Raw genomic sequence first — 13405 nt, forward strand, 5'->3', positions numbered from 1 at the left:
ATCAACAGCTTTCCTGGCAAGTTTCAGAAGTCACACGATTCTTCCTCCTGCACCTACCTTCTGCTTTCAGGTGGACTTCAAGACTAGAACTGTGTTTAAACATGTTAATTAAATACAGTTTTACAGATCTATATGTTTGCCATTCCTTCTCTGTGTTTGGTAAATAGGAGGTTTTTCTGATCAGCAAAGAAGACAATTTTCCACCTGACTCTCTGCAGTGGTAAAAAGCTCCACAGGTCTATCCTACATACCGGGCAACAAATTCACATACCAGCTCTTGACTAACTCTTCCTGTAATATTTTTAATTATTCTCTGGTTTTAACGCTTCTTTTCCACCCTTGTGTCTTTATACCTGCTTCTAATTATGTTTCAAAAACTATATTAAGGTCTACTTTCTGGCTACAGCCTTCTGCTGGGCAGCATTGCGGGGTGAACAACAGTATACATTAACCTGAAAGGATCTCCAAGTATGTTTATAACACATGAATTATTTTTCTCTGTCAGTACAGTCATTGACGTACACACATTGTCTCACTAACAGTCACTGGGAAAATAACCTCAGAGAGTATAATCTGCAGACAGAGGTATGAAACGAGCTACCAAATTGTATATGCACCTGTAAAAATGAGAAGCAGGGCATGGCTTGGCACGAAGTTTAAACCAGGGGACCCCTACGCAGCTTCTAAGCACACAAACAACAACAATTAAACACTGTGTTTGTGTACAAATGAATTGAAAGAATATTCTACCCCTTCTTCCACATGAGCTTTTGGGAGTTTTGTAGTGTACTATAACAGAACTAAAATGACAGTAATTGGGGTGCCCGTAGGACTTAGCAAACTAAAAATTAAAAAAAAAAAAAAGATTTGGGCTTATTTTATGGCTCAGAAGAGGTCTGGTGCAAGGATATTGCATCATAAGCAATTTCCAAAGTCACCACAGCTCTGTCATTCTCTGAACCAGCAGGGAAATAGAAAGAAATGCAGGGCAGGAGAGAGGAAAGGGTGAGAAAAGGCAGGGCTGTGGTTCAGCTCAGGGTCACAGCGAATGCACACGGGTGCTGCGAGGGCCTGAAGAACACGTACTGAGTGCACCTGGCACGGGGCTTCACAGGAGCAGTGGCTCAAGCTCTCAGCCTCCACTGAAACCTGTAGTGAGGCTTTTTAGTGGCATGATAGCATCACATGCCCACCAAATAAGCTTTGTATCACATCACGGAGGTGAAGTCCCACCAGAAAACCTACTTCACACAGTGAAACATGGAAACTGGTTTCCTAGACAACAACTCCACCGAGGAAAGTTAGTTTCTATTCTGAAATAATTCCAAATTAAGCTTTTCTATGCCTCAGGGGAGACCGCTATAAAAGCTCACCTTTCACACAGCCTCTCTCAGCTGGGCATCCTATTTGCTGATAAACACTCTCCCTTACTGGTATACTAAAATGTCTTAGTTTTAATTTATTTTTCTCTTCATCCTTATTTAGGAAGGCATATATATTGCTATTTATGCATTCTCTTTAAAGCTTTCAATTGTTTTAATTTTTCAGGTGTTTGCTGGATAAAAAACGACTCGTGGACTGCTTAATACACAGCTGGTTGTAAGGTACATCAAACAAGCAAAAGGGTAAAAAATTATTTTCTGCTTTACTAGGTACACAAAGGGCCTAGATTATGCATCTGTGCCTTTTCTTCACAATTATTTAATCATCTGAACTTCCTTTGGGGAAAATGGATGGCCATGTATTAGTTAAGTCAAAGTCCAAACCTACACAAACAAGACAAGCCCGCAGACAAAGTGAAGGGTGGACCTAGATCTGTATCTTCTGCTCTAGAAGTTCCTCCTAGTTCTTGTCATATTTCTGTTTAGCTCACACAAATAATTCAACATGTAAAGGGGTGACCTTTAGCACTTTTTGGCCAAGGCAGGCTGTATTTAACACATTGCTGATGGCATTCCACAGTTTTCATTGCTGCCTTTTAACTATTAGTTAAAGATCTCCCTCCTTTTTCTGTAAGCATAGTTTCCGTTTTTCCAGAATTAAATGTGCTATGATAGTGTGTACCTATTAGCAAGCTTTAGTACTGCCCAGGAGTTCGGTCCAAGGTAACAGAGTCATCAACTTAGACCCTAGAAATATTGACGAAAACCATACTTGAGGTCTACTATGTTCTCGAATGTGTCTAAATGCTGAGCCTGAAAATTGTCTCTTGCTTGTAGAAGCTGGTAATGGCATTTTCTTTGTCAGAAAGTAATCATAAACAATTTCCTCAAGTGTATTTTTTCACTTCAGTAAGTAGCAATAAGTAGCCTAGCAATGGATGGCTGAACTTTTTTTTTGTTCCCTTCCAAGGCAATTTGCAGAGGAGTCAGAGTGGTCAGATAGAGCTGAGGATAATTCTCTGGCTAAACATGTCCATCATTTTAGTAATCTTTTTTTAATTGCCACCATTCTTGACTTTGCCATTAGGCAAGAAGGAAGGATGCTCTAGCAGATGGTCAGTGTCAAATGTGTGATTTCACTTGAGACATACAGGTCTTCATCACGCCGAATCTGTGTGGATGTGAGATATACCAGTTTCCAATAACAGCTTCAAAGAGCTTTCAAAAGGCTTTTGGTATTCGTAAAGAACAACTTCAGACCATTCGTGTGGTATCTCCCAACTCCCGCAGATCTGAACAGCAAACTTTCTGGAAGTACTTGCATGCTGTTTGTAAACAGCCATGGTCTATTTTGTTTGCAACTTGCATTTTCTAAGATAAGAATCTTCAACAGCAACCGCCGCAATAAATATTTTCAGAAACACTTCAGTTTGTTTACATGGAATATGTGAATGCAGAAGACTGTTTGCAGTCAGCAGCCACCACAGATTTCTGAGGGTGGGGAAGCAGGGCAGGGAAGTTCATTACGAGCCAGTGTGTTGGTTATAACATATCTATAGCAACTTCAGCTAGGAAGCAGCTTGCTGATAAAGTTTTTTTACCAAGCATGCTTGTCTGGAGTCCCGTTTAAAGACAGCGTTTCATTATATCTCACTCTTGACAACTCTCCTGCCATCACTGCTATCACACAAAAAGGGAGAATGGCAGCTTTGCAAAGAGAAAATAACTATGATGAGACTTCTACTGTCTATTTTAAATACAAAATGGTGAGAAATACTTGTACTTCTTAAAGAACTCTGCTGAAAAAGTGATTGCACCAGGAAGACTTAGTAAGTACCAAAACTCCCTCCACAATAACTCAAGAAGATTCCCTTCTTCTGCTTTCAATAACTCCCTAGCGTGGGAAGAGGAGTACAGGGCTCAGGCTTTCCAGCAGTCAGCTGAGCATGCAGAGAGGTATGAATTAAACAAATTAAAAATGGATGAAAAAAGGTAGACCTTTCTAACTCTGTGATACATCTGATGGCCTGAAAGAGCTAATGAAATCCATGGAGCTGCTAGGCAATAGTTCCTGCACACAAGTAGCAGCCATGGTATACATTTTCATTCTTTGGAAAGGTGAAAAGTAGGGGTTTTTTCTTATTTTGTTTTGCACTGTTGTGCACTCCTCTGCTCCTCTGCCCAAACCTAGTTGCTAGGAAGATTCAGTTTTGCGATGGTCTCAATGCACTTGTTATGCCACTTAATCATCAGACACCCGCTGAGTTTGGCCAGGTTTAGCTGCAGTGTTGCTTCTAATAGATGCATTCAGGTCAATGCCTGAATTCAGAAATAATGGCTTTCTTCCTGCTTGCTGCCAATGTAGATGCTATTATCTCAGAGAAAAAAAAACAATTGAACAAAAATATCCCAGATGTATGGACAGATGGCAATACCCGTTAGTCAGCATCAGGCAGGTATGTCTTAGCAGGAAAGTTTGGCACGAGCTGGAGCTAAGCTGGGTTGTGCTGTCTATTCAGCTAGAAAAGGGACGTGAGGAAAATAAACTGCTGACCTCAGCATGAATGCCAAGTCTAACAGGGGCTGGGGAATGCGTTCAGCAATAGCTTGCTTGGTATAGGTGAGGAAATGATAATGCAAGCTCCGGAGTAAATTGCATGGGCTTGTCAAAGCCAAACCAGACAAAATGTTGCCATGGTTATTGAGTCACCCAAATGAAGGGAACACCGCTCACTCTGAAGTACAAAGGCTCAGGATGGCTTTGTGGTCCCTCGCAAGGGCTGTGGGTAGAGATGAACATTCAGATCTGCTGCCTGCTGTCATTAGGAAATGCAAATCAAGTGTGAAAATGAAAGCGGAGGGATGACAAGGTGCCTCGGGAACCACCTTTCCTGGTTGATGCCTAAAAAGTTCTCCTGGGAGTTCAGACTGATTGCTGTCTGTTCTGCATAATGGGTAGGCTGACTGGTTTTATTGATCCTCCATTATTTTTCAATATTGTTTCCTTCATTAGTCGAGACACCCCATGTACATAATCACAGGCCCACAAATAAGCCTCAGTGGCCAATGCAAACCTATCTTTGTGGTGAAGAACCTGCATTTTAGTTTTTAACAATAGATAAAGCCAAGTATGTTTAGTTCTAATACATCCAAGGAAAGATTTTAATGGATTATTGCACAGTATAAAAAGGAGAGTATACATTTATTGTACTTTTAAAATATTTCTTCCATATTTTAAATAGTACAATGAGAATAAGCTTCAGTACTGTTTTTCATTAGGGAAATGATTTTTCTATGTGGTAATTTTACACATATGGTTTTAACCAGAATTCTTACTCTATGCCAATGAAATTGGAGATTTGTGAGAAAAAAGACAAAAAGAAAAAAGGAAAGAAAACCAGTATAATGACATAGAAAGTATCTGGCTGCTGGGGGAAAATAGTGCCTGTGAAGATGAGGACCCAGCTTGAAGAATTTAGTGGTAAGGGCAGCAAGGACAAAGAAAGTCACATTAAAACAGAGATGCAGTCTCTGGTGGGTCATTTGAATTTCATCGGCAGAGTAATTTTCACTCCATTTAGCCATAGCCACAGCAGGAATAAAGAGGACTAAACACATCTTAATGACAAAATCATATAAGGAGGGATTTGGGCTTGTGATCGTTATATTTGATAAAATTCAGTTATACAGTAGGCCGAGTTAGTGCTGTATCAAGGATTTTAGTGTTTACAGAAAAATATGGTATGCAACAGGAGAAAGCACACTCATTCAGTGTTCATGGTACATTAAGAATCCGTCAGGTACGAAGAAGAAAGGATTTCTTGCCTCAAAAAAAACCAAAACAAAACCACAAACAATAGCAAAACATCCCAACCTGTTGTATGGGATTTGCGTGGCAATGTTTTGGTAGTGGGGAGAGGGGGTGCTACAGAGGTGGCTTCTGTGAGAAGCTGCCAGAAGTTTCCCCCATGTCCAATAGAGCGTGTGCCAGCTGGCTCCAAGATGGACCCGCCACTGGCCAAAGCCAAGCCCATCAGTGACGACGGTAGCATCTCTATTTAAGAAGGGGGGAAAACTGCTGTGTAACAGCAGCAGGAGAGGGAAGTGAAAATATATGAGAGAAACAACTCTGCAGACAAGGTCAGTGAAGAAGGGGGGCGAGAAGGTGCTCCAGGTACTGGAGCAGAGATTCCTCTGCAGCCCATGGAGAAGACCATGGTCAGACAGGCTGTCCCTCTGCAGCCCATGAAGGTCCACGGTGGAGCAGGTGGATGCCCAAAGGAGGCTATGATCCCGTGGAGAGCCTGTGCTGGAGTAGGTTTGCTGACAGGGATTGTGATCCTGTGGAGGACCCATGCTGGAGCAGTCCATTCCTGAAGGACTGCACCCCATGGAAGGGACCCACACTGGAGCAGTTTGTGAAGAACTGCAGACCGTGGGAAGGACTCACGCTGGAGAAGTTCTTGGAGAACTGTCTCCCCTAGGATGGACCCCACGCTGGAGCAAGGGAAGAGTGTGCGGAGTCCTCCACTGAGGAGGAAGGAGCAGCAGAGCCAACGTGTGATGAACTGACCACAGCCCCCATTCCCGGTCCCCCTGCACTGCTCGGGGGGAGGAGGCAGAGAAACGGGAGTGAAGTTAAGCCCGGGATGAATGGAGGGGTGGAGGCAAGATGTTTTTGAGGTTTGATTTTGTGTCTCATTATGCTGCTCTGATTTGACTGGTGACAAAATGAACTAATTTCCCCAAGCTGACTTTGTTTTGCCCATGACAGTAATTGATGAGTGATCTCTCCCTGTCCTTCTCTCAACCCATGAGCTTTTCATCATGTTTTTTCTCCCCTGTCCAGCTGAGGAGGTGGATTGATAGAGGGGCTTTGGTGGGCACCCGGATTCTGGCCAGGGTCAACCCACCACACCTATTAACAAGATTTGCAGTTGATGCTTAGAGTAGTGGCTCTGTATTTTTCAGATCCTTTAAGGAAACATAGGATATTTTAGTAACTATTTATGTGCTGCAAGATCTCTTAACAATTAATTAGTGGATTTAGGGCCTCAGAAAATCAGCTTGGATAGAAATCTTTTATCAATTCTCAGTTGCTGTGTTTAATGACAAGCCATGGTAGGATGGCCCCTGAAGCTGGGAGAACGCCGTTCAGCGTTGCCCGCTGCGGTGGCCCAGGCAGACAGCGCACACAGGCACACGCCCACAGACAGGCTTCAGTGCCAGCACTGCTGGTGGAGAATGCGCATTTCTGTTTGGAACAACAAAGAGTAGTTTTATACACCTGAGGAAAGATGTTGTGGAATATCTTATCTGGCACATAGAGCACGGGAGAATTAGTCACGTCACAGACAGTCATCTTAGACCTGGTAAGGTACATTAATTAAGTAATACTAAGAAGAGAGCTGAAGATTCTCATGTGTTTTCAAGGAAAGTTCCTGACAGTGGAAAACAAAACAATTCAGAGAGCTTCAAAACATTTCGGGCTTCAATAAATTCGCATAGATCGCTGGAGCACACCAACTAACAATAACTGAGTGTGAGGGCCGTGGAAGGAGAGCGTCTGCTCCTTTAAGAGCAGCTGGTCAAGGAGCCTTAAACAAGAACACGCAGAGACAAACCTGCCTGACACATGGTAAGGAAGGTAGCAGTGAGAACAAACCTAGTCAGTGGCACTAATTGGTAAGGATATGTGGAGTGTGAGAAAGTTTATATTTTTCAGCTGGGAGGATAAAGAAAGCGAGGGACGCAAACACGCAGAGATGTAAAGCCTGATCAATTAGCGTTAATAAAGGCAAAAACCAGAAACAAACCCAGTCAGTCACACCAGTCAATAGGATACAAAGAAACTGCAGCAACCCAGGACTTTGCAACAGATAAGGATGCAAACCTGAGGGTTTATTTTTTCAGGTAGTCATAACACAAACTGAAATACTTTTTTTATTGGATTGATGCTGGAAATCACATTCTGGTTTATGCAGCCTGAAGTTCATTTCATCTTCCCTCGGTAGTTAGCGAATATAATGCAGAAACAAACAAAATCATAGATTTATAGAGCTCAAACTTAGCCAGAACTACTGTAATTATCTCATTTAACTTTGTGTATTCTATAGGCCAAAGTTTACATGCTAAAATCTGTACGAAGCTGATACAACCATGTTTGCCCGAAAACATATCACCTAAGGAAAATCCAGATGTGGTTTAAATGCTTCAAGCAACAGAGAGGCTCCACCAAATTCATTATAATGAATTCATTATAATGAATTCATTACTATATTCGCTGCTAAATATGAGCACATTATTTCTAATCTGAATGTATCAACCTGCAGCTTTTAAATAGTTCCTCATTTTTTTCTGCTAGATAAAAACCAGTTTGCTATCACAATGGTTACAGACAAAATTATGAATCAATTAAACACTGACATATCAAGGTATGTGGTGAATAATGTCAGGCAAAATGAAAAAGAAATATATTTTTCCCAAACAGAATATATACACTATTGTCACTGGATGCAATGAGCTACGTAGTAACCCAGCACCTGGGTCATCAGAATCTACCCATCACCTTTGGTATGCACTCAGGTTGTAAAGGAATAATCAAAACCAGCTTTGATTTGTCTTGAGAACTGATTCTCAGCTAACTTGTGTCATTATGTTTATGCAATGTAAGTGTAAAACATAGACTTGTGCTTCCCAGTCATGCTTATACAAGGAAGATGCTTATTCTTCTCCCACCCCCAACCTGTGGACTCTCTTTGTAGATGTGCAGATGGCTACAACCAAGCAATTTCTTTGAGAATCAGCACTTCAAACTCCATCACATCGGTTACTTTGAGAAACTTAATGCTGTTAAAGTAACAAAGCATTTAAACGCAAAGATAAATTCACATGCAGGTTGCTTCATTTGATGGTGACTGTTTAGATATATGACTGACTTAGGTACGATACAGCAAGTAACCACTAAATGTAGTTACTGGTGGATAGTTGGCTGGTATAGAGCCAGTTGCCAATCTAAGCCATACTTCTTGACCGTAATTTAATTCTAATAAAGCATTTCCAGTAATTACTCTGTCAGTGTACTTGTTACTATTAATATTTTCAGCCTGGAAAGTGAGTTTGTCTATTCCATCAATGACCAGATAGCCAGAGGCACGTGGACTAAATGATTCAATGGTATATTCGAAAACATAGACCCCCAGATACGGAACATGGAACTTCCCAGTTGCTGGGGCAAATGAAGCTCCATAGTTGACATCCAGGTTGTTAAATCTGATGGGCCCTGGAGTTGTCATTCCGTATGTGTGAGAAGCGAAAAAAGCCACCATAGGTGCATATCTGTATGATCCTTTTGAAAAATCTGGAAAGGAATAAAGAGCACTTTTAAGTACTGTTACATTGTATAAATGCAACTCAGACCAGCTAGCAGATCTGAAGCAGCTTTTCTGAAATACCATCATCCACCAGTCTGAGCAACTGAAACATATTTCTGCGTAAACACAGTTTTTCTGTAATTTTCTGTAATTTTCTTCACAATTAGTGTTAAGTGTATCCACAAAAGAATAATTTTAGGAACAGCGAGGGAACTTCAGGCTTGTCTATACTATGTTATCGCTAAGGGAGCTGCTATTTTTCTTTTCTTTCTCTCCCAGCCTGTCCTGACACACCCCCCCCAAAACTTTTCCCACCCCAGGATCTATCCCATTGTTCATTTCCATGTGCTGAAGCCAAGAATTTTCTCGACAAATCTCAAACACTGGAAAGGTTTAGCACTCTTGACGTTAAATGGGGTAATAAAAGTATATGTTTTTCTCTTCCAGTTGAGCATGCACACTATGATTCCCTGACACTTTACACATGATATTATTCACTATTCATGTGCTGTCATGAGTGAGAATCAGCCAAATGGCTGCTGAAAGCTAAATAAAATTCACATTCCTTGTAGCCTGGATGTAAATTTTTGTTTTCTGGACTGAATAAGCACAGTTTCCACTTTTCTTTTTTGAAATATCGTTCAAGGGGTGCATCTTTTGCTGATGAAAATCAAAGGCATGTCTAAAATGACTCCTTGAGGCCACAGTTCCGCATATCATGGTAGCCACTGCTATTTATAGACCATTTATGGCTGTGCTGAAGTTGGTATTCCCCAGTGATGTGATTTTAACTCCCCCCTCGAAATCCATGATATCGTGTTCAAATACATCTATTGCACACCCTCCTGCTCTGCACAATTCAGCAGGGAGATTTCCAGCTATTATGGCTGGTCCCAGCCCTATTTAATCCCATCGTCTGGTCATATTAAAGAAAGAGCTCATAAGCCACCCATGGGAATTGATGTCTTCAGCACCGAAACAGAGGACACTACTACTTGAGCTGGCACTCATTAAAGTGAAATGTGAGACCTTTGGCCAGCAAATGCTCTCTAATTAGGCCCTTGGGCAGAGGACCATACTGCTACCACATTACACTACTAAATTCGTTACTTGCCGACACTCAGGGAATTGTCGTTCACCAGCTTCGTACTGCAGTTGACTCCTCCAAAGGGGTGGCGACAAGCACAAATAAAACTCTGTCTGTCATTGATACAGGTTCCTCCATTCTGGCATGGGGAACTGACACAAGATGAATACTGCCCTGCAAGAGAGAGGGAGGAAAACCAACAATCTCAGTTGTAATGCATTACAGTGACCCTTCCCAAGTTTTCAGTATTTTGGAAAGCCTCTTTGTAGATTCATAAAGCTGGTGGAATTTCTGCTGAGGTTCAGTGTGAAGGCCAGCTTCAGATCCTGTCCAGGCTGTTCAGACTCTTTGCTAGTCCAGGCTCTCCCTTTGCCTGAACACAGTATACCCTCAGCTAGCCTCCAGGATATTCAGAATTACCTGTAAATGCTGAGTTCTGCTTGTCTCAGAGGGTCAAGTACATGTAATAAGATGACAGATATTACAAATTAAATTCTTTAGAGCATCTCATGCCACAAACATTACGAGAACCATTAAAAGATTGGGATATCTGAATAGCTGTGACTGTACAGTCCAAGAGACCCCTGTCAACAAACACCAAACTTTCCTTGCTCATTTCTTCTCTCCCATCCTCCTTAGTTTAAAGACCTCCATCCCTGCAATGTAATTTTAAAGTCAGTGAAGCCTGGGTACAGCCAAGCATTAGGAAATTCTCCTTCTGCTGTTCCCTACACAAGTCCTTCTGTAATAATCCAAGGCAGGATGGGCCCTTCAGGTGGTCCTCAGGACAGATTCAGTCTGGCAGATACCCACTCTCATAGGGAGATGGGGGAGGGGCTGAGAATGCATCCCTCTGGCACAGCCTGGCCCGGAGACCTGCATTCCACCCAGCACCAGCTGCTCGCTTCCCTCTTCCAGCTGGCCACAGCAGCAGTGTCTGAGCCCCACACAGCTGGCTCAGCCTCCTTCTTCCCATCTTGTATTGTAGCCCTCAGACACTACAGCAAACCAAGCCACAAGTGAAAATCAGGCAGTCTGCAGTCATGTAATTAAAGAAACATGTTGGATCAGCTAATTAATCTCTACTAAGAATGGGAATGTGCCGTGAGTCTTGGAGGTGACCATACGGCAGGAGCCCTTCAGAAACAGCAAATCTTGGAAGAGACAATACTGACATACCCAATTTTATTTCCTTCTGTCGGTGAGACAAAATAAATAGTTATTTTCTTGGCAGTTCAGGCAAATCTGTGCTTTAATTTGGTTTCACTAGTGCAGGAATAGCAGGCTGCTTTTTTGGGACAGAACCAGCTTATCCTTGGGCATACCAAGGACTTGGGGGTACTGGTGGATGAAAAGCTTGACATGAGCCACCAACGTGCGCTCGCAGCCCAGAAGGCCAAATGTGTCCTGGGCTGCATCAAGAGAAGCCTGGCCAGCAGGTCAAGGGAGGGGATTCTGCCCCTCTACTCTGTTCTGGTGACACCCCACCTGGAGTCCTGCATCCAGCTCTGGAGCCCCAGCACAAGGACATTGAGCTGTTGGAGCAGGTCCAGAGGAGGGCCACTAAGATGATATGAGGGCTGGAACACCTCTCCTATGAGGAAAGGCTGAGAGAGTTGGGGCTGTTCAGCCTGCAGAAGAGCAGGCTGCAGGGAGACCTTATTGCGGCCTTCCAGTACCTGAAGGGGGCCTATAGGAAAGAGGAGAAAAATATTTTCAGCAGGGCTTCTTGCAATAGGACAAGGAGCAAAGGCTTTAAACTAAGAGAGGGTAGATTTAGACTAAATATAAGGAAGAAATGTTTTACGATAAGGGTGATGAAACACTGGAACAGGTTGCCCAGAGAAGTAGTGGAGGCCCCATCCCTGGAAACATTCAAGGCCAGGTTGAACTGGGCTCTGAGCAACCCAGTTTAGTTGAAGATATCCCTTCTCACTGCAGGGGGGTTGGGCTAGATGACCTCTAAAGGTCCCTTCCAACCCAAAGCATTCTATGATTCTATAAAACACAGATTTTGTACTGCTGGTGTACAGGTCGGACTGTCCAGTCTATGACATTACTCACTCAGATGTGTCATAACCATTGCAGGAGAATCTGGGTACTGGCCGTGAAAGATCTTAAATGCTGCCGAAACCACCTCCAGGGCTTGTCCTTGCCCATAAATAACTCAATTCCAGGATATCTACCAAGATTATTGTAAAAGATTTGGATTGCAAGCAACACAAATTATACCAAACAGGTGGGTTTGCAGAGCACCCTCACTGAGGATGCCCTTGCCTCTCTTCCTGGCTATGTATGAGCTGGCCGGATCACACCCAGCCGATACAGAGAAATTTGTCAGTCCAGTGCTGCTGAGCTTTGAGACAGTAACTACTGAGTGTAATTCTTTAATGTGTTGTCATAGCAGTTTGGGGGGATGAACATATAGGCCACACTAAAAATCAAATATTGCTACAAAACGTTCTGAGCACATTCCCAAGCCATACATTATTCATTTCTTTTGCTTTGGCCAAATAAAACTCAGAAGTGCTAGAAAATGAACCTTTTCTTTGCCAGGAACTACCAGCAGAGCTCTGGGAAGAGAACTCCGCACAGCCCTGTGATGGTAAATCTAGGTTGGTAGGTGGGAACACAAAAAGCCTTTCAAAAGGCGACGGAAATGTTGAACTGGATCTTCTCACAGATACTTCAGTAATGCCCATAGTTACTTTCAGATTCCCATCCAGCCATTTCACAGACTGCCGCGTTAAGGCAAACTATTTCTGTGAGAAATTTTAGTTCAGTGAGCAGAATGCTAAAGCACGCTGTAAGATACCACTTGAATTTGCTCTGATGGAGCATATGGACTTAAAAACACAACCATAATTCTTTTCACAGAAAATAACGTCCATCCCGTAATGTCTGAAATTAAGCAATTTAGGACGGTCATGACTGGGGTCACAGCACAGGCAACTGGACATGAGCAAATAATGTTTCTCTTCTCAGATAACAGTTTCCCTGCACGCTTAATTGAAGTTCTTTTTCACTCATATTTACCAAGCATCCACATATTTACCAAGTGTGAAAGGAAAGCAGAAACGGAAGGAAAGCAGATGATTGTGCTGACTGTATCATATTCCCAAAATACAAATGCTTTGTGTAAGAACATGGCAGCCGCTCTGCTAATTGGCCTCTGCTTATAATAAAAAAGAAGTAAATCCAAGAAACAGGAAAAAGATCACAAAAAGGAAATGATAATGAGATTGATTGATTTTCACAGTTTGCTGAGCGATGATTTTGCCTGAACTTAACCTTGGAGTTAAATCAAATTCAGACATAGCTTTATCTACAATAAATTAACCCTCCAGGTGGAACATTGCTTAACAGCAGCTGGAGAGCCTGCTCCATTTGCTAGAACAAGGGAAGCTGTGAAAATATTTGAGTCAAGTTAGGATTTTCAGAGTAAGAGGGAAATGCCCTAGATCTCCACTGAGCGGGTAATCTCTGTGTAACTTCCATGTGGTCTTATAATAGCATGTGAATGCTGTCATTTCTGGCTGAGGCTGCCCCACCGCCCAGTATTT

At 42.5% G+C, this 13405-nt stretch overlaps 1 protein-coding gene across 1 annotated transcript in view; it reads right to left on the reverse strand.

Moving 5' to 3' along the window:
- Positions 1–8302: 8302 nt before the first annotated feature.
- Positions 8303–13405, reverse strand: part of MMRN1 (multimerin 1) — a 46684-nt gene continuing 41581 nt past the window's right edge. Inside the window, exons 7-8 of the mRNA XM_009936968.2 lie at positions 9870–10016; positions 8303–8742 (exon numbers count right to left, since the gene is read on the reverse strand). Coding sequence (XP_009935270.2) covers positions 8321–8742; positions 9870–10016 — 569 coding nt within the window. The 3' untranslated portion in view covers positions 8303–8320. The remainder of the gene's footprint in view (positions 8743–9869; positions 10017–13405) is intronic.

This window comes from Opisthocomus hoazin, chromosome 5 (genome assembly GCF_030867145.1).
Source record: "Opisthocomus hoazin isolate bOpiHoa1 chromosome 5, bOpiHoa1.hap1, whole genome shotgun sequence".
Lineage (NCBI taxonomy): Eukaryota > Metazoa > Chordata > Aves > Opisthocomiformes > Opisthocomidae > Opisthocomus > Opisthocomus hoazin.